This window comes from Botryllus schlosseri, chromosome 10, assembly GCF_051294905.1.
Source record: "Botryllus schlosseri isolate E-star chromosome 10, Bs_hap1, whole genome shotgun sequence".
NCBI lineage: Eukaryota > Metazoa > Chordata > Ascidiacea > Stolidobranchia > Styelidae > Botryllus > Botryllus schlosseri.
In genome coordinates, this window is record NC_137245.1 from 24,390,479 (window position 1) to 24,403,310 (window position 12,832).

At 40.7% G+C, this 12,832-nt stretch overlaps 3 protein-coding genes across 3 annotated transcripts in view; 2 read left to right on the forward strand and 1 right to left on the reverse strand.

The window, feature by feature from the left end:
• The window catches only part of LOC145448361 (uncharacterized), a 230,016-nt gene that overhangs the window by 172,568 nt on the left and 44,616 nt on the right, over positions 1-12,832 (forward strand). The gene's annotated exons all lie outside the window — the stretch shown is intronic.
• LOC145448356 (transmembrane protein 214-A-like) overlaps positions 1-12,832 on the forward strand; it is a 245,912-nt gene that overhangs the window by 172,567 nt on the left and 60,513 nt on the right. The window lies entirely within an intron of this gene.
• LOC145447874 (transmembrane protein 26-like) lies at positions 2,620-8,258 on the reverse strand. The gene is made up of 6 exons (XM_080326139.1): positions 7,460-8,258; positions 6,714-6,858; positions 5,740-5,937; positions 5,497-5,642; positions 4,802-4,920; positions 2,620-3,227 (listed from the first exon to the last, which is right to left on the reverse strand). The coding sequence occupies exons 1-6, from the start codon at positions 7,651-7,653 to the stop codon at positions 2,881-2,883; spliced, it is 1,149 nt and encodes a 382-aa protein (XP_080182265.1). The 5' UTR covers positions 7,654-8,258; the 3' UTR covers positions 2,620-2,880.

A 12,832-nucleotide genomic window follows, 5' to 3' on the forward strand; every position in this document is an offset into this window, starting at 1 on the left:
TATTATAATCATTGGTTATGTTAATACGCTCTGCCTGTATACGATATACATATTTCGGGCTGATAGTATACTCGAGTGCGCTTTTGTAAGTATATGTGGTTGCTCGGAATTACCTATGAATTGTTGCTGGTGCAAGAGATCGTGACACTACTCCACCCCCCCCCCCCCCCATTGTTTTTCATCTACACTACACACATCCAATCTAGACCGCACCCACCATAACTGCAAACTGAAATAATCAGTCACTGCTCAGTGCTCAGTGCTCATGCTCAGTAATCAGGTAGGGTACATCCGGTACACCCGCACCGTGGTTAGGCCTGAGCCTGATGCAAAATTTAATACGATATAGACAGAAATTGTTGCCGAGCCGTCTGTGCTGATGAGTGCATGACGACGTAAGCAATATTCTGCTTTGTTTAGTCGCTCAGCTACATAATCGGTCCAATTACATTTCCTAGAAAGCGTAGCATCAAGTTTTCTACATGCTGACTAAGCATCAATGCGTCGCATTCGTTCTCACTAGGCTATGTAGGTGTCGGACTGTAGGTGTGTGTAGCGCGTAGGTATTGTATATACTTAGCCACATGCTTCAGTGCATCCGAAGCTGAAGGGTGTACTTGTACGCATCTCACAATTCGGCGTCAATAACACATTCTCACCTAAAAATCTCATCACCGCCGGAGCATGAAGCCGTTGAAGCAAACGTCATGTCGAAAAATGCAGGTCTATATTCCGCTGCGTGGATTTCACGTTGCGCAACTGAATTCATAATTGTTCCCTGCAATTTTGGTGCCAATATTTTGCCTTGTAATGTTTCACATCCGATGCCACACAGTGTCGTGATGACGGAGCTTATTGGATTTTTCGTCAAACATGTTATTTTGAATGTGACCATGGCCTCCAGGTTGAGCGCGCTCTTCCGCTGTGCGCATGCCTTGCATGTCATGTTCATGAGAGCGAGGACAATTTAAAATGCATGTGACCAAATTTAACGATAACTCAGCGAACAAATCTCGTCAATACAATAACACAGTGTTCTTCAACCTTTTCGTCATGATACACCCTTTCAAAGTTTAATAAAAACTCGTACACCCGTGACCATTGACCACACAACACACTGATTCCGTGTAGAAACCCTTATCCAGGGGTGTTTAACCTCCTTGCTATTCACGACCGTATCACTTCGATGTCATATAGCAATTATAACTTGTATTCCGCTGTTATTTGATATAATATTACAATATTCCAAGTCTATAGAGTATAGGCTATAGCATAAATGCCTCTGAAACCGTCGGAACCGGACTCTTGAAATCGAATTCTGATATAGCCTTGGCGCGTATATATCTGTCTGCGTGATACGCTGACCAGTGACCACACAGCTCCTCTCACAGTGATCAGAATTACTGATTTTCCAATAGTTGTGTACTGGTTATAAAGCCTGTACTGAAAGTAGGTTTAAAACTGCACTTGAAATGGTACTCGACTCTGGCTTCGCCTCGATATTTTTGAAACGAATTTCATGACTGCGATACAGTGCAGAGTTGGATGCTATCATCGCTGATAAGGTGTTAATTATATATTACGATCCCATAACACCGGATGAAATTTATTCCGCATTTTGATTCCTAGCCTCTTTTGATGCGATCTCATGCGACACCCGAAGTGAGTTATTTAATTTTAAACTGGTTTTGGTTGAAAAAAAAAATGGGTTAAGAAAAGGGCTAATAACTCTAATATCTAATATATAACTGAGACGCTTGCCAAAACCGTAACGTAAACCTGCATTATACTCTTCAAACTATCTAATCCAGGGATGGGCAAACCGCAATTTGAGTCCATATTCGCGGGCCGCGCCATAGTAAAATCGTTACGAAACGCAAGCTTTTATCAGATTATATGTAGTAACCGAAGACATGACGATATTACACCAATTTAAATGTTGATTGGATGATAACACAAATGTGTCAGAAACATCCTCAATCAATTCGTCGAAATAAGGGATGAAGGTAGGTTGTGCCGCTTCTCAGGATAGGGTAGAAATTTTAATATGTGAGCAACGATCGGTTTATAGCTATGGGGATTCTGCGTTTGATCAAGCTTCAGAACACACAGTGCCGACAGCTTCATAACCAGCATGAACGACATCAACATAATTTACTGTTCTCTCATGCATTTCACACTAAAGTTCTAATCAAAAATTACAAATTTGATCCGAGCCAAAGCCATTTCTGTTTTGATTTTGTTTTAAAAACCGAAGCGTTTCAAAGGCGTAGACCCCGAGGTCGGTTCATTGTGCTAACAATAAAATCAGAAAATGCAATACTAAGGTTATAACTTATCAAGATCATGATAAAATATATTAAGAAAAAGTTTAATCAAATCACTCTATTAATTAAATATTTGACCGCGCATTTTTATCAATATTTCTATTACGTTTCTCGATGCATTCGCGGGCCGCACAAAATCTTGTCGCGGACTCGCGGGCCGTAGTTTGCCCAACCCTGATCTAATCAGTGAAAATAAAATTTCCAACTGTAGAAGATTAGTTTGAAGCTTCTCGCGACGAAGTATATGTGCTTATACCGCATCTGATCGGTGCCTCAAATAATAAGTCAGCGAAAAGTTTTCAATTTATGTATTTATGAATTAAAGCTCCAATGATTGTATGTAGTATATCGGTATTGGCTTCTCTATAGACTATTTTCGAGTCCTATCTCGTCACCGACAGTTTTGCGATGCATTTCTAATGATGAAAGCCCTTTCATCACAAAATGGTCTTGCGTGGACAAACAACATGCGAGATGCATGTAATTAATTAAATCGTGCCAGTCCCGCCTTGACGATGATGCATCCAGGATCGTTACTTAGGCTTCATTATGATTAAGACGGGCTTGGTAAATTATCATCGTGATGATTTACAAATGCCCTTTTTGATCTTCGAAGGGAGTTTGGTCTGTCTTTCGGCGACGCGGAAACTCCGTTGGGATGGGGAGATAGTTCATCTTGCGTCGTAGTCTCGTCCAACCTCTCAGGCGTAGGAACGACTCTGTTATTCCCGCGCTTGAATTCAGATTCGCTCGATGGGTGGACGTTGGAAATGTCCTGCGGCTGGTCTTCCTTCTTTTTGCTGTCAAGATAGATGATCACGAGCCGATATACTTGAAGGATGATGACCAGAGTGTTTTTACACGTGAAAAACACCATCATGTGGCTAACGATTTGAAGTCCTGTTAACGAAATGGAAATCTGTTGATGGATGCTTTTAGCTGTTAAACGCTGCATTAATGTAAGGTAGGTGGTATCCACCTCTCCGGTGGACAAAATATTCCAATACTATATACAAAATATACAAAAATATTATTAAAGTTAACTTATGAAAATGATATATATTGCGAGAATAAAAGTTCAGAAGTTGCTTTCATCTGGAAAACATTATCGTGGGTATGGCCATGCACGCGTGGCTTTCCAAAACATATAACCAATGATCTATGTTTACGAATCTAAATTAACATTGCTATACTTAAAACTGCTTGGAAATTATTCGAGTTCGGAGGTCACATACAATGTGATCTGGATGTTTAATTTGCGATTGTATAAGTGTATAATTTTTGAAGTAGCTATGCGAAAGGTTTACAAGGATTTGATCCTGGTAAATCTATAAGTTTCTGACCACTAATTACTACTATTTGGCTGTTCTATGCTATTAAAGAAAGCTCCTTGGACCTGCGTGTGTAATCAGGATTGCAAGAGTACTCAGAGCGGTCATTAGTCAGTGGACTAGTGCGTACAACGGGAACTGTAGCTGTAGCGTCGACTCCAATCAAGCACTATACCAGCGTGTCTTGCGACAAGTCATTGCAGCGACCGCTACAATTATAGTATATGCCGATTGTTACAAACAAAATTGATTGTTACGGTCGGAATATATGAATCATGTGAGTGATGACGGCGTTGTGATTTTTGGAGTGATATATTTAAAAGTGCGGTTTTAATAGTTTGAGTGACAGACCATTTGAGTGACGGACAATAAATCTGTTTGAAGCATGAGCTATTTGACTCCATCGTGACCAACGCCTAACCCCACCCTGAACACCCCTTACCCTATTCTAGTCTTACCCTATACTTAACCGTATTGCATTGCATTATCTGGTATAGCTCGGCTCACTATACGTTCGGGCTCTTCAGTGTGCTGCAGTTGCAGTGTGTCGGCGTCGAGGAGCCTAGATAAACCTCTGACACATAAGAGTTGGCCAGAACCGGGATTCGAAACCATTCCCATTGGTGTCGTGACGCCGGTGTTTAACCGATTGCGCCACTCGCTTACCTCCCCCTAACCCAGTGTTTCTCAAACTTTTCAAATAAATTCACGAAATGGTCCATTGGTAATTTTTAACTGACTCACGGTACCTCACAAAATCAACACAAAACAACATGTTTGATGTCGTGGTTTCATTGTGACAAGTGTCATGTGTGGTTACGTTTTTGAGAATGCAACCCTATCGTGAATCACATTCAACCCCCGAAAACAGTGGTCTTGGCCCTCCATAGGGCGATCAACCTAATCTCTGGGGAACGAATCCTTCAGGCCGAGCCGAAATAGCTATCGGCAAACGCAAGACTTAATAATTTGTTTATATCGGTATAGTAAAATCAACAACCAGTATTATGAAGATCGGTGTGATACGCGAAGTATTTTTAGAGAAATCAATTTTCGGTTGAAGGATGTTGCTATTTCGTGAACTCTTATAGTTATATAGTCGCTTCAGTATTTAACATGATCAGAAGTGCATTCATATTTTACCTCCCAGTAGATATACCCGAAATATGAAAAAAGGAAGGTCCTGCATGAATATCGTAGTTAGAATACCGACTACGTCTGCGTTCCAATCGCTGATGTGGCACGAGCATTTCGCTTTTTTCCTGAAATATGATGAATCATGTATATGAGGTCATACGCAGATACATATGGTTTTGGCGTAACTGCACACTAGGGTTGTTCAAATATATCTTTTTTTTCATATTTTCGCGGCTATTAGCTAAAATTTTAAAGGTTGGTTAAATAAGCGTTCTACACCAAATTTGATGCAATTGCGACTAGTAGAAGTGAAGCTATCACAGTTGGAAATTTTCTACATTTATTATGGAACAAAACAATTATTTTTTGTCTTCATTTTTTACTGTCGACCTCATGGAATTGTCAAGTAGTCTATTAAGACGATATGCACCAAATTTGGCGTAATTCCAACCGGTAGCAGCGAAATTATCGGAGTTGAAATCTTGGATTTAAAAAAATAGTATTTGCTATAAGGTGATCCAAGAATTATTAATGAAAGAGTCGAATAACTTCACTTATAATGGCTAGAATTGAGTCATATTTGTTTTGTATAGTTTTTGTAGACAACTTAGCAACTTTAGCCGCAAAAATATGAAATTCCCACTGCCCACAGTTGCGAGTTGAAAGATAAATTATTATCACACGAGGCCACATTTCCTTACCTATCTACCCCTTCTTGTTCGTCTTCCTCCATTCCGCCGAATGTGTCTTTCCGAGCATTTGTCGCTGTTATTACTAAGCAGTATTGTAGCAAACCCACGCTCCATAGCGACAACAGTGGATAAACCAAGTGTCGATTTTCTACAATCTTAAAATTGATTGATCATTACATCGCTTAGTTGAAAGAAAGGATTTCGGTCACCATCGTTTGCGTACGTGTTCGAGGATGCACCGTACGGACTTACTTTTGATTCCTCAAATACTTCAAAGAGCTCCATAATATCAGCTGCCATGCCTATTTGAACCAGGAGTAACTGAGATAATTGGTTCCTACTGACTTTTCCTCTTGGCAATACCCATCTACTGAGGATGAGACTGCAGAACAGAACTTGTTCAAGCGCCAAGGCCCATCCGAATTCGTCCAGTTCAACTTCAAATTCTATCTGTAAAGTGAAAATGCATCCTAGCATTTCAGACGGTAATTAAGATTTCCGTGAAAGTATTGACAATGTTGTCTTTCTTCTCAAGTTTCGCTGAAAGACGAGCGTATATGCTTGCCATTCGTGCTTGAAGGGTGCAATCCCAAGCATTGTTAGGCTTTCGAGTGCTCGTGACTGTATCGTGGTTAGCCCGACATTCTCTTCGGTTCAACGGAAATTTATAAAGATCGGCAATAATTTCGTGTCGGGTTCAACACGATGATGAAGACCTGACGGATGCTACTCAAGTCTCATATTGTTTTAATTGTTAGATATGTGGGAGTTGCTATGGTCCTGGATATCGTTACAAGATTTTATACTTGCGGTGGCGTATCAACCCAATGGCTCGCGAATCGCGCTACTGCGATTATATGTAGGTCTTGCCTTCGTATTTTATTGAATTGGGCGTGAGGCTAAGATAATTGGCTTATCTGAATTTAATAAGAAATTATTTATTATCGCTATTTATTCGCCATGACATTCCTTGATCTAATATAAAAAAACTAAAATATTAATCGTGGGAAGTTGATATAACGAAAATTAACACAAATAATTCGAAAATTAACTCTGGCAGGATTTTAGTATGTTGATTGGATATCAATCAGAATTCGATCGATATGAAATCATCACCACCCTTTATGAAATCGACAGTACATCATTTATTCCCGGAAAGGCCTATTTGATCGCACCGGGTGGTGTTCTTTTGTATATTATGTATCTACCTACATCATACATCTTACCCCAAGAATATTATTATTGCCATCCACGAGGGTGCGATTTTTAACGACCTCGGATGCTTGATGCCGCAGCTCCATCAAATGCAGCTCCAAAAGCCATAGCGACGGCAGAGACGCCAGTAAGTAAAAGAAGATTGCAGGAGAAAACCTGAAACCACGGAATTACTTCTATAAAATGATTATACTTTAATCTGACATCGCAAAAACTCAAACGAAATCGGTGGTTCTCAAACTTTTTTAGACACGCCCCCCTTTATGATAGTGAATAATTTCGCGCGCCCCTTGTCGCATATCACACAACGCAACCACAATGCTAGCAATCCCAAAAGACTCTTAAATGGCATAAAAGGTTATGACTATTGATGAGAGAATTCTCAAATATGAAATTCGGACTATGCACAGGGCAATAACCATGAATTGACCGTAATTTCGCTCCCACTTCTGATGCTTTTACGCCCCCAAGGGTGCGCCCCCCAGTTTGAGAACCACTGAAGTAATTGATCTATCTATTTACATCACATAACTATTCCCTGCATCGCCGCATGTCATCTTACCAATTGAATTGGAAAACTACACCCGCCTTGGTTACAATGCGAGTTAGAAGTTCTCTAATGTATCAGTTATGAAGTGTGCGTAAGCTATACAGCGTTGGCTATATATCTCAGTGGAATAAGTCTTGTGTAAATGATTTTATCCCGACTCAGCGACGCCAATTCACAGCTGTTTAATTTGGTACGAATGGTACTTACCATTTCCATTCTTCGCCTCCTCGTCCGTAAAACGTCACGAAAGCCTCTGCCAAAATACCCAACAGAAGAAATAGCATCCACCAGTATCCAGAGTTACCGTACGTTTCTACCACTCTCCAAGTGGCGACGAAGGAATACACGAAGAAAATGAGACGCACTGCAGCGGCCTTGACTATCACCTTTACTATCCGCATTGGTATGGTATCGATGCTTTCGCAAAGACAATAGTAATGTGAGAATCATAAAAATATAATCATAGGGGTAGTGTCCGAGCCTAGTAGCCAGATCAATCAATCCCGTATCACTCGTGGTCGGGGACGTTGAAAGAATTTTCAACATTGACGCATCTTCCTTCCAAGGCGCTATAGTCATGGGTATGTTTTCTCTAATAATATCGCTTTATACCTAATTTGTTCGTGGGAGCTCAGTGGCATAACGCCTCAACCAACAATTGAAGCAGCCAGGAGTTTGATGTCACCGTGATTTCATAATATTACGATGACGTTTACGTGTTTCTATGCTATAAAGTCTTCGTATCTCTGTCCCTTCTTTACCAGGGTGTAGTTGTGACCTGCCTCGAAAAGTTATATGTACAATTGTACCTTTCACGTGCAAAGATTTGCAAACCTGTTTCTAATTTCTAATTTCTAATTCTGCCGTAACGCCGCGAATCAGATATATACCTGCAAACACTATATAACCTTGACATAATATACATATGTAACAGCATGCTTTTTTACGGGCTGCCTACTAATTATAGATATATGACCTCGCGCGTCGCAAGCAATAAATATACGAAAAGGTTTGTGTGAAAATGGTTGGCAAAAATTCAAAAGTTCTTTCAAACGGTTTTAACGCTTGACATACAACAAGATTCAAGTGTGTTATTATTTCTTCCCCGACAAATGGATTTCATTGGGCGTATCCACACGGTTCACGTAGCCGGTGTCGGTGCCATTTTATGTTGGGTGAAATCCTTATCGTATTACGATTGAAATTATGTATTTATTATAATAGTATCTATGAGTTAATTCGATCGAATAAAGTCTGCGCGTGCTGCTGATGTTCTATAGGTTTAATATTATTTATTAGAGGAGTTCAGTGTGTTCACTATTCACAAAATAGTGTTCTAACCATCTTGAGTAGGTATAATGTCTTAGTTCTGGTTTAATGAGACCGCGTCCGGAATTTAATCAGACCACGATGTTGTCATTGCGGATTTAAAATACAGAATTAGTGCATGAGTGCTTTGCTTAAGGCCAATGTTTAAAAAGTCACCGATCAAAGATATCCGCAATTCGGCAACCGTGTCCACTGTCCATGACGGTGACGGTCAACCCCTCAACGATTGGTGGCGGATGGGTCACTAAAAGTTGAAATGTTTAATCACCATATCGATTAACATATATAGCCTATTCAAACTCAGGATTTCAGACTGTTGCATGGGCGATTGGACGTATATATAGGTGTTCACATTGGTTGCTAATCATACACAGACTAACAATAATTTGTCATCGTGAACAACTGGACATGATCATGATAATTCATTGCGGAATTAAAATTGTGTCATGCTTTCACAATCTACCTATAACCGAGGTAGCCTGGTGTTCACTTTGATATCGTTTTTCTCGAGACTGTCTTGGTAAGGTCGAAATCCGACGATTTTCATGTTATTGGAGCAAATGTATATTTAAGCTTGTGTCGAAACATACATAGTGCTATAGTCTATATATGTGTCATTTCGCTGTCGTTGACCGGATGAACTTGTCAGCACAATTTTGAAATAGGCGACGGAGTGTGAACCCAACAATGGACTTGTTGAAGGACAGTTCACCGTCAACCGAATTTGAAATGATCGGTGAAAGGCATTTCACAAAAAAAATAACTACAGAAATTCGATTTTATAAAATGTTAGATTTTGGTGTGAGACACAGCGTTCCAAGAAAACGCATACCACTGAACTGCCACTTCACAGTGATAGTTTTGATTTCAAATACAATCAGAAAGTACTCATTGAAGCACAAAAACAAAATATGTGTGTGTGAGTGTGTGTGTTTCAATCCTATTTGCCACATGAAAATTCGGGTGACTTAGTCGGATGGGTGAAATTATGGAGGGTACACCAACAGCTACGCCATTATAACTAGTATATGACTATGGACCCGACGTAGCCTGCGGCCCTGCGCGATCGTACATAACCGTCTGTAGAAAAGTCCCAAAAATCCCCTCAAAGCCAAAACAATTGATGAGAATTGTTCGAATAAAAACCGTTTTGATTGGTTAAGGCCAACGTATTACAAAAAATAGGGACGCAAAGCCTCTTTTAATATTAAAATACATCCATTCCAGTTTTAAATATGTATTCAAAATACAGTCGACCTCGCTTAATTCGGACACTGGAAATTTGAAAAGTGACCCGCGACTAGGGCTAGGCATAATCGAGTAACCTACCTGAGGATTCGATTCTGAATCACGTATTATGCGTCGAGTCGAGTATTCGAGTATCACTCATTATGACGTCATAATATAATGTAATATGTCAAAGTTCAAATATGTACCTTTTATGGTACTACAGAGAATATAATACCCGTATTCGTCATCATAACCTTGGTATTTCTTCGACCCTAGACCGATTACATTGCACTTTGTGACAAGGTTGTAGGACAGATGTTCCCAACCTTTTTCGACCCACGTACCATTTCGAGGTTCGCGAGTGCTCGCGTACCACCTACATATGTTCCACAATTTTGATGTCATAATCGCGTATTTGACCTATGCGAGGTGTAATCACAAATTCTGTTAAACTAGGCATTATCAGCCAGGGTTGATGGAGTGCATGGCATTGTTTATTCACCACCAGTGACAAGAAGAACAACATAATGAACTTTAAGGCGATGGCTGCATTTGTTTATTTTTCACTAGCTGGTCGATGCGTGACTCACAGCATAGTGTCCTATGTGGTGTGGACATAAGCATATCTCTCACGGCTCAGTGAAATTGGTCGACGTAACACTTTCCATTTGGTCAAAGGCAACTTTACGACCATTTTTGACCGGCTTGCCGAGCGCTAAATTGGCTAAAACGTGTATCAATGGAAAGCTGCTGCTGTAGTGAACACGAAAATACAAATTTTAGTTTGCTCCTGGTCCCGGAACCCCCCAAAACCTGCCTCGAATTTTGCATTGTGATCGAGTTTCGAATTGTGACGCAACAATGCTGCCTGGCTCTTTCTTTCTTAGCTTCACTCTCGTCTTGCCGGACAGAATTGTTGTGTCAGACTGTCAAAACTCGGTTACAATGCAAAATTCGAGGCTGGTTTTCGGGATTCCAGGACCAGGAACAGAATAAAATTTATATTTTCGTAATCGGTACAGCAACAGCTTTCCATTGATGCCCATTTTATCGAATTTAGCGCTCGACAATCCGGTCAAAAATGGCCGTAAAGTTGCCTTTGTTGCCAAATGGAAAATGTGGCGGAGACCCATTTCACTGAGCCCTGAGATTTGCTTGTGTCCACACCATAGGACACTACACTGACAGCGCATCGAAAGTCATGCACGAGCGCAACAAGTCGGTTTCGTTTCTTCGACTTGATAGTCATCAGGGATGAAAATCCTTGCTCCCACTCCCACGTATAGAAGGGGAAATTAGCATCTGGGTAATAATAGCGTGAGAAGCTAGCGCCGAGTACGAGGAGTCCATGCTAATCCAGCAGTTTATTCGAGAAAAATCTTCGTGTTTCGTCTTTGGTGTCTGGTCATCCTGGATATATATGAGCTCCTTTTGCTCCCCAGTCCCGACAGGCAGGTCGGCTGGATCAACAGAGAATAGACCGGTCATGTAGGCACAACATGTCACAGTGGTGAGAAAAAAACGTACCTTACCACGGACGTACCATCCCACGACGACGACGGCTTCAAAAAACTTAAAATCAACCCCACCTGAACTAATAACTCTCTTCATTAAAAAAAAAATAGAAATCTACTCGCGTACCACCTGGAAGACCTTCGCGTACCACTAGTGGTACGCGTACCACAGGTTGGGAACCACTGTTGTAGGAGGATCATGCCTTCGGAAATGTTTTTCCTGTAACGGTCGTAGCTGTACTACAAGTTTCGTATGCTGCGATACGGCCAATCAAGGTTTCAAGGCTTCCACAGTGGAAAGTATCGAAACCATAATTCTCGTTGATAAAATAACTTTCAGTAGCGAGGAGCGTATAATTTCAGTACTCGAAAAATCGTCTTTTGCCACTCGACCTGAATCATTAAAATAATTACTTGATTCAGATTCGAGTACTCGAACCAGCATTGTGCCCATCCCTATACCCACGACCCGTTTTGAGTTGGTGACCTCTGGTATAAATTATGTGCGTTTTATGCGATCTGTGTTATTACTACTGCACTGTAGCCCGTAGCGCAGCTGCAATTAATTCGTTTACGCAACTGCGTCGCGTTTTTAATAATGCGCGCGACTTTACTAAGGATCATTAAGCGAACAATTGAATTTCCGTATGACTGGACAAAATCGTTTCTCCGCTTAATTTGGCCAAAATTAAGAGGAATTAAACTGTCCGAATTAAGCGTCCTCGGAGGACGCCCTTTTGTCCTCTTTTTTGAGATTTTGTCTTCTTTTTTGAAAATTTAGGTCACATTTAGAGCAAAATGCGAGTGATATGCCGTAAATTAGCACAGAAGTGACGCTCCGGCGGGTATTTCGGAGTGAATAATGGCGATTTGAGTTCTGAGCGACAAGTTGACTTTTTTTTTTAGTCAACCGATCACAAAGTGGGAAAAATTCACCGATTTTTGAGAATTCTTCTCCAGTTTTGCAAGTCTCAAATTTCTGAAAAAGTGTCCTCTTTTTAGATTTCCCAAATACGGTAAGCCCAACTAACCTACTATAGATCACTAACCTACCCTACCTAGAGTGCCCGATGTCACTATAGATCACTATCCTCCGTAGGTTAGTTATCTATAATGTCACAGTCGCGGCGCTTTCTTCTTTCCATTCCTTGTGAGTGCTTTCTTTTGTCGGGTCTTTTTCTGGGCTTTTTTGTCGCCGTAAGAACGGCAACGGCGGGGGATGAGGAGGCTATCATCCAAACGATATTTTATTATACAGTGCTACACAAGTTTGGTGATATGATTGCTTAGGGTTACCATAAGTCCTCCTTTTTCAGGAATTCGAAAATGTCTGAATGTCCCCATTCTTGGGAATTCGTCCTTATTTATAGCTTTGACAGCAGGATAATGGACACGTCCAACTTCAAAACGGCTTCAATTACCCAAAATCTGCAATTTGGATGTTCTGATGGGTCTTTGGGAAGTAGGACTGGAAAATGATCTTTTTTAGTCAACACAGCATTCTGCA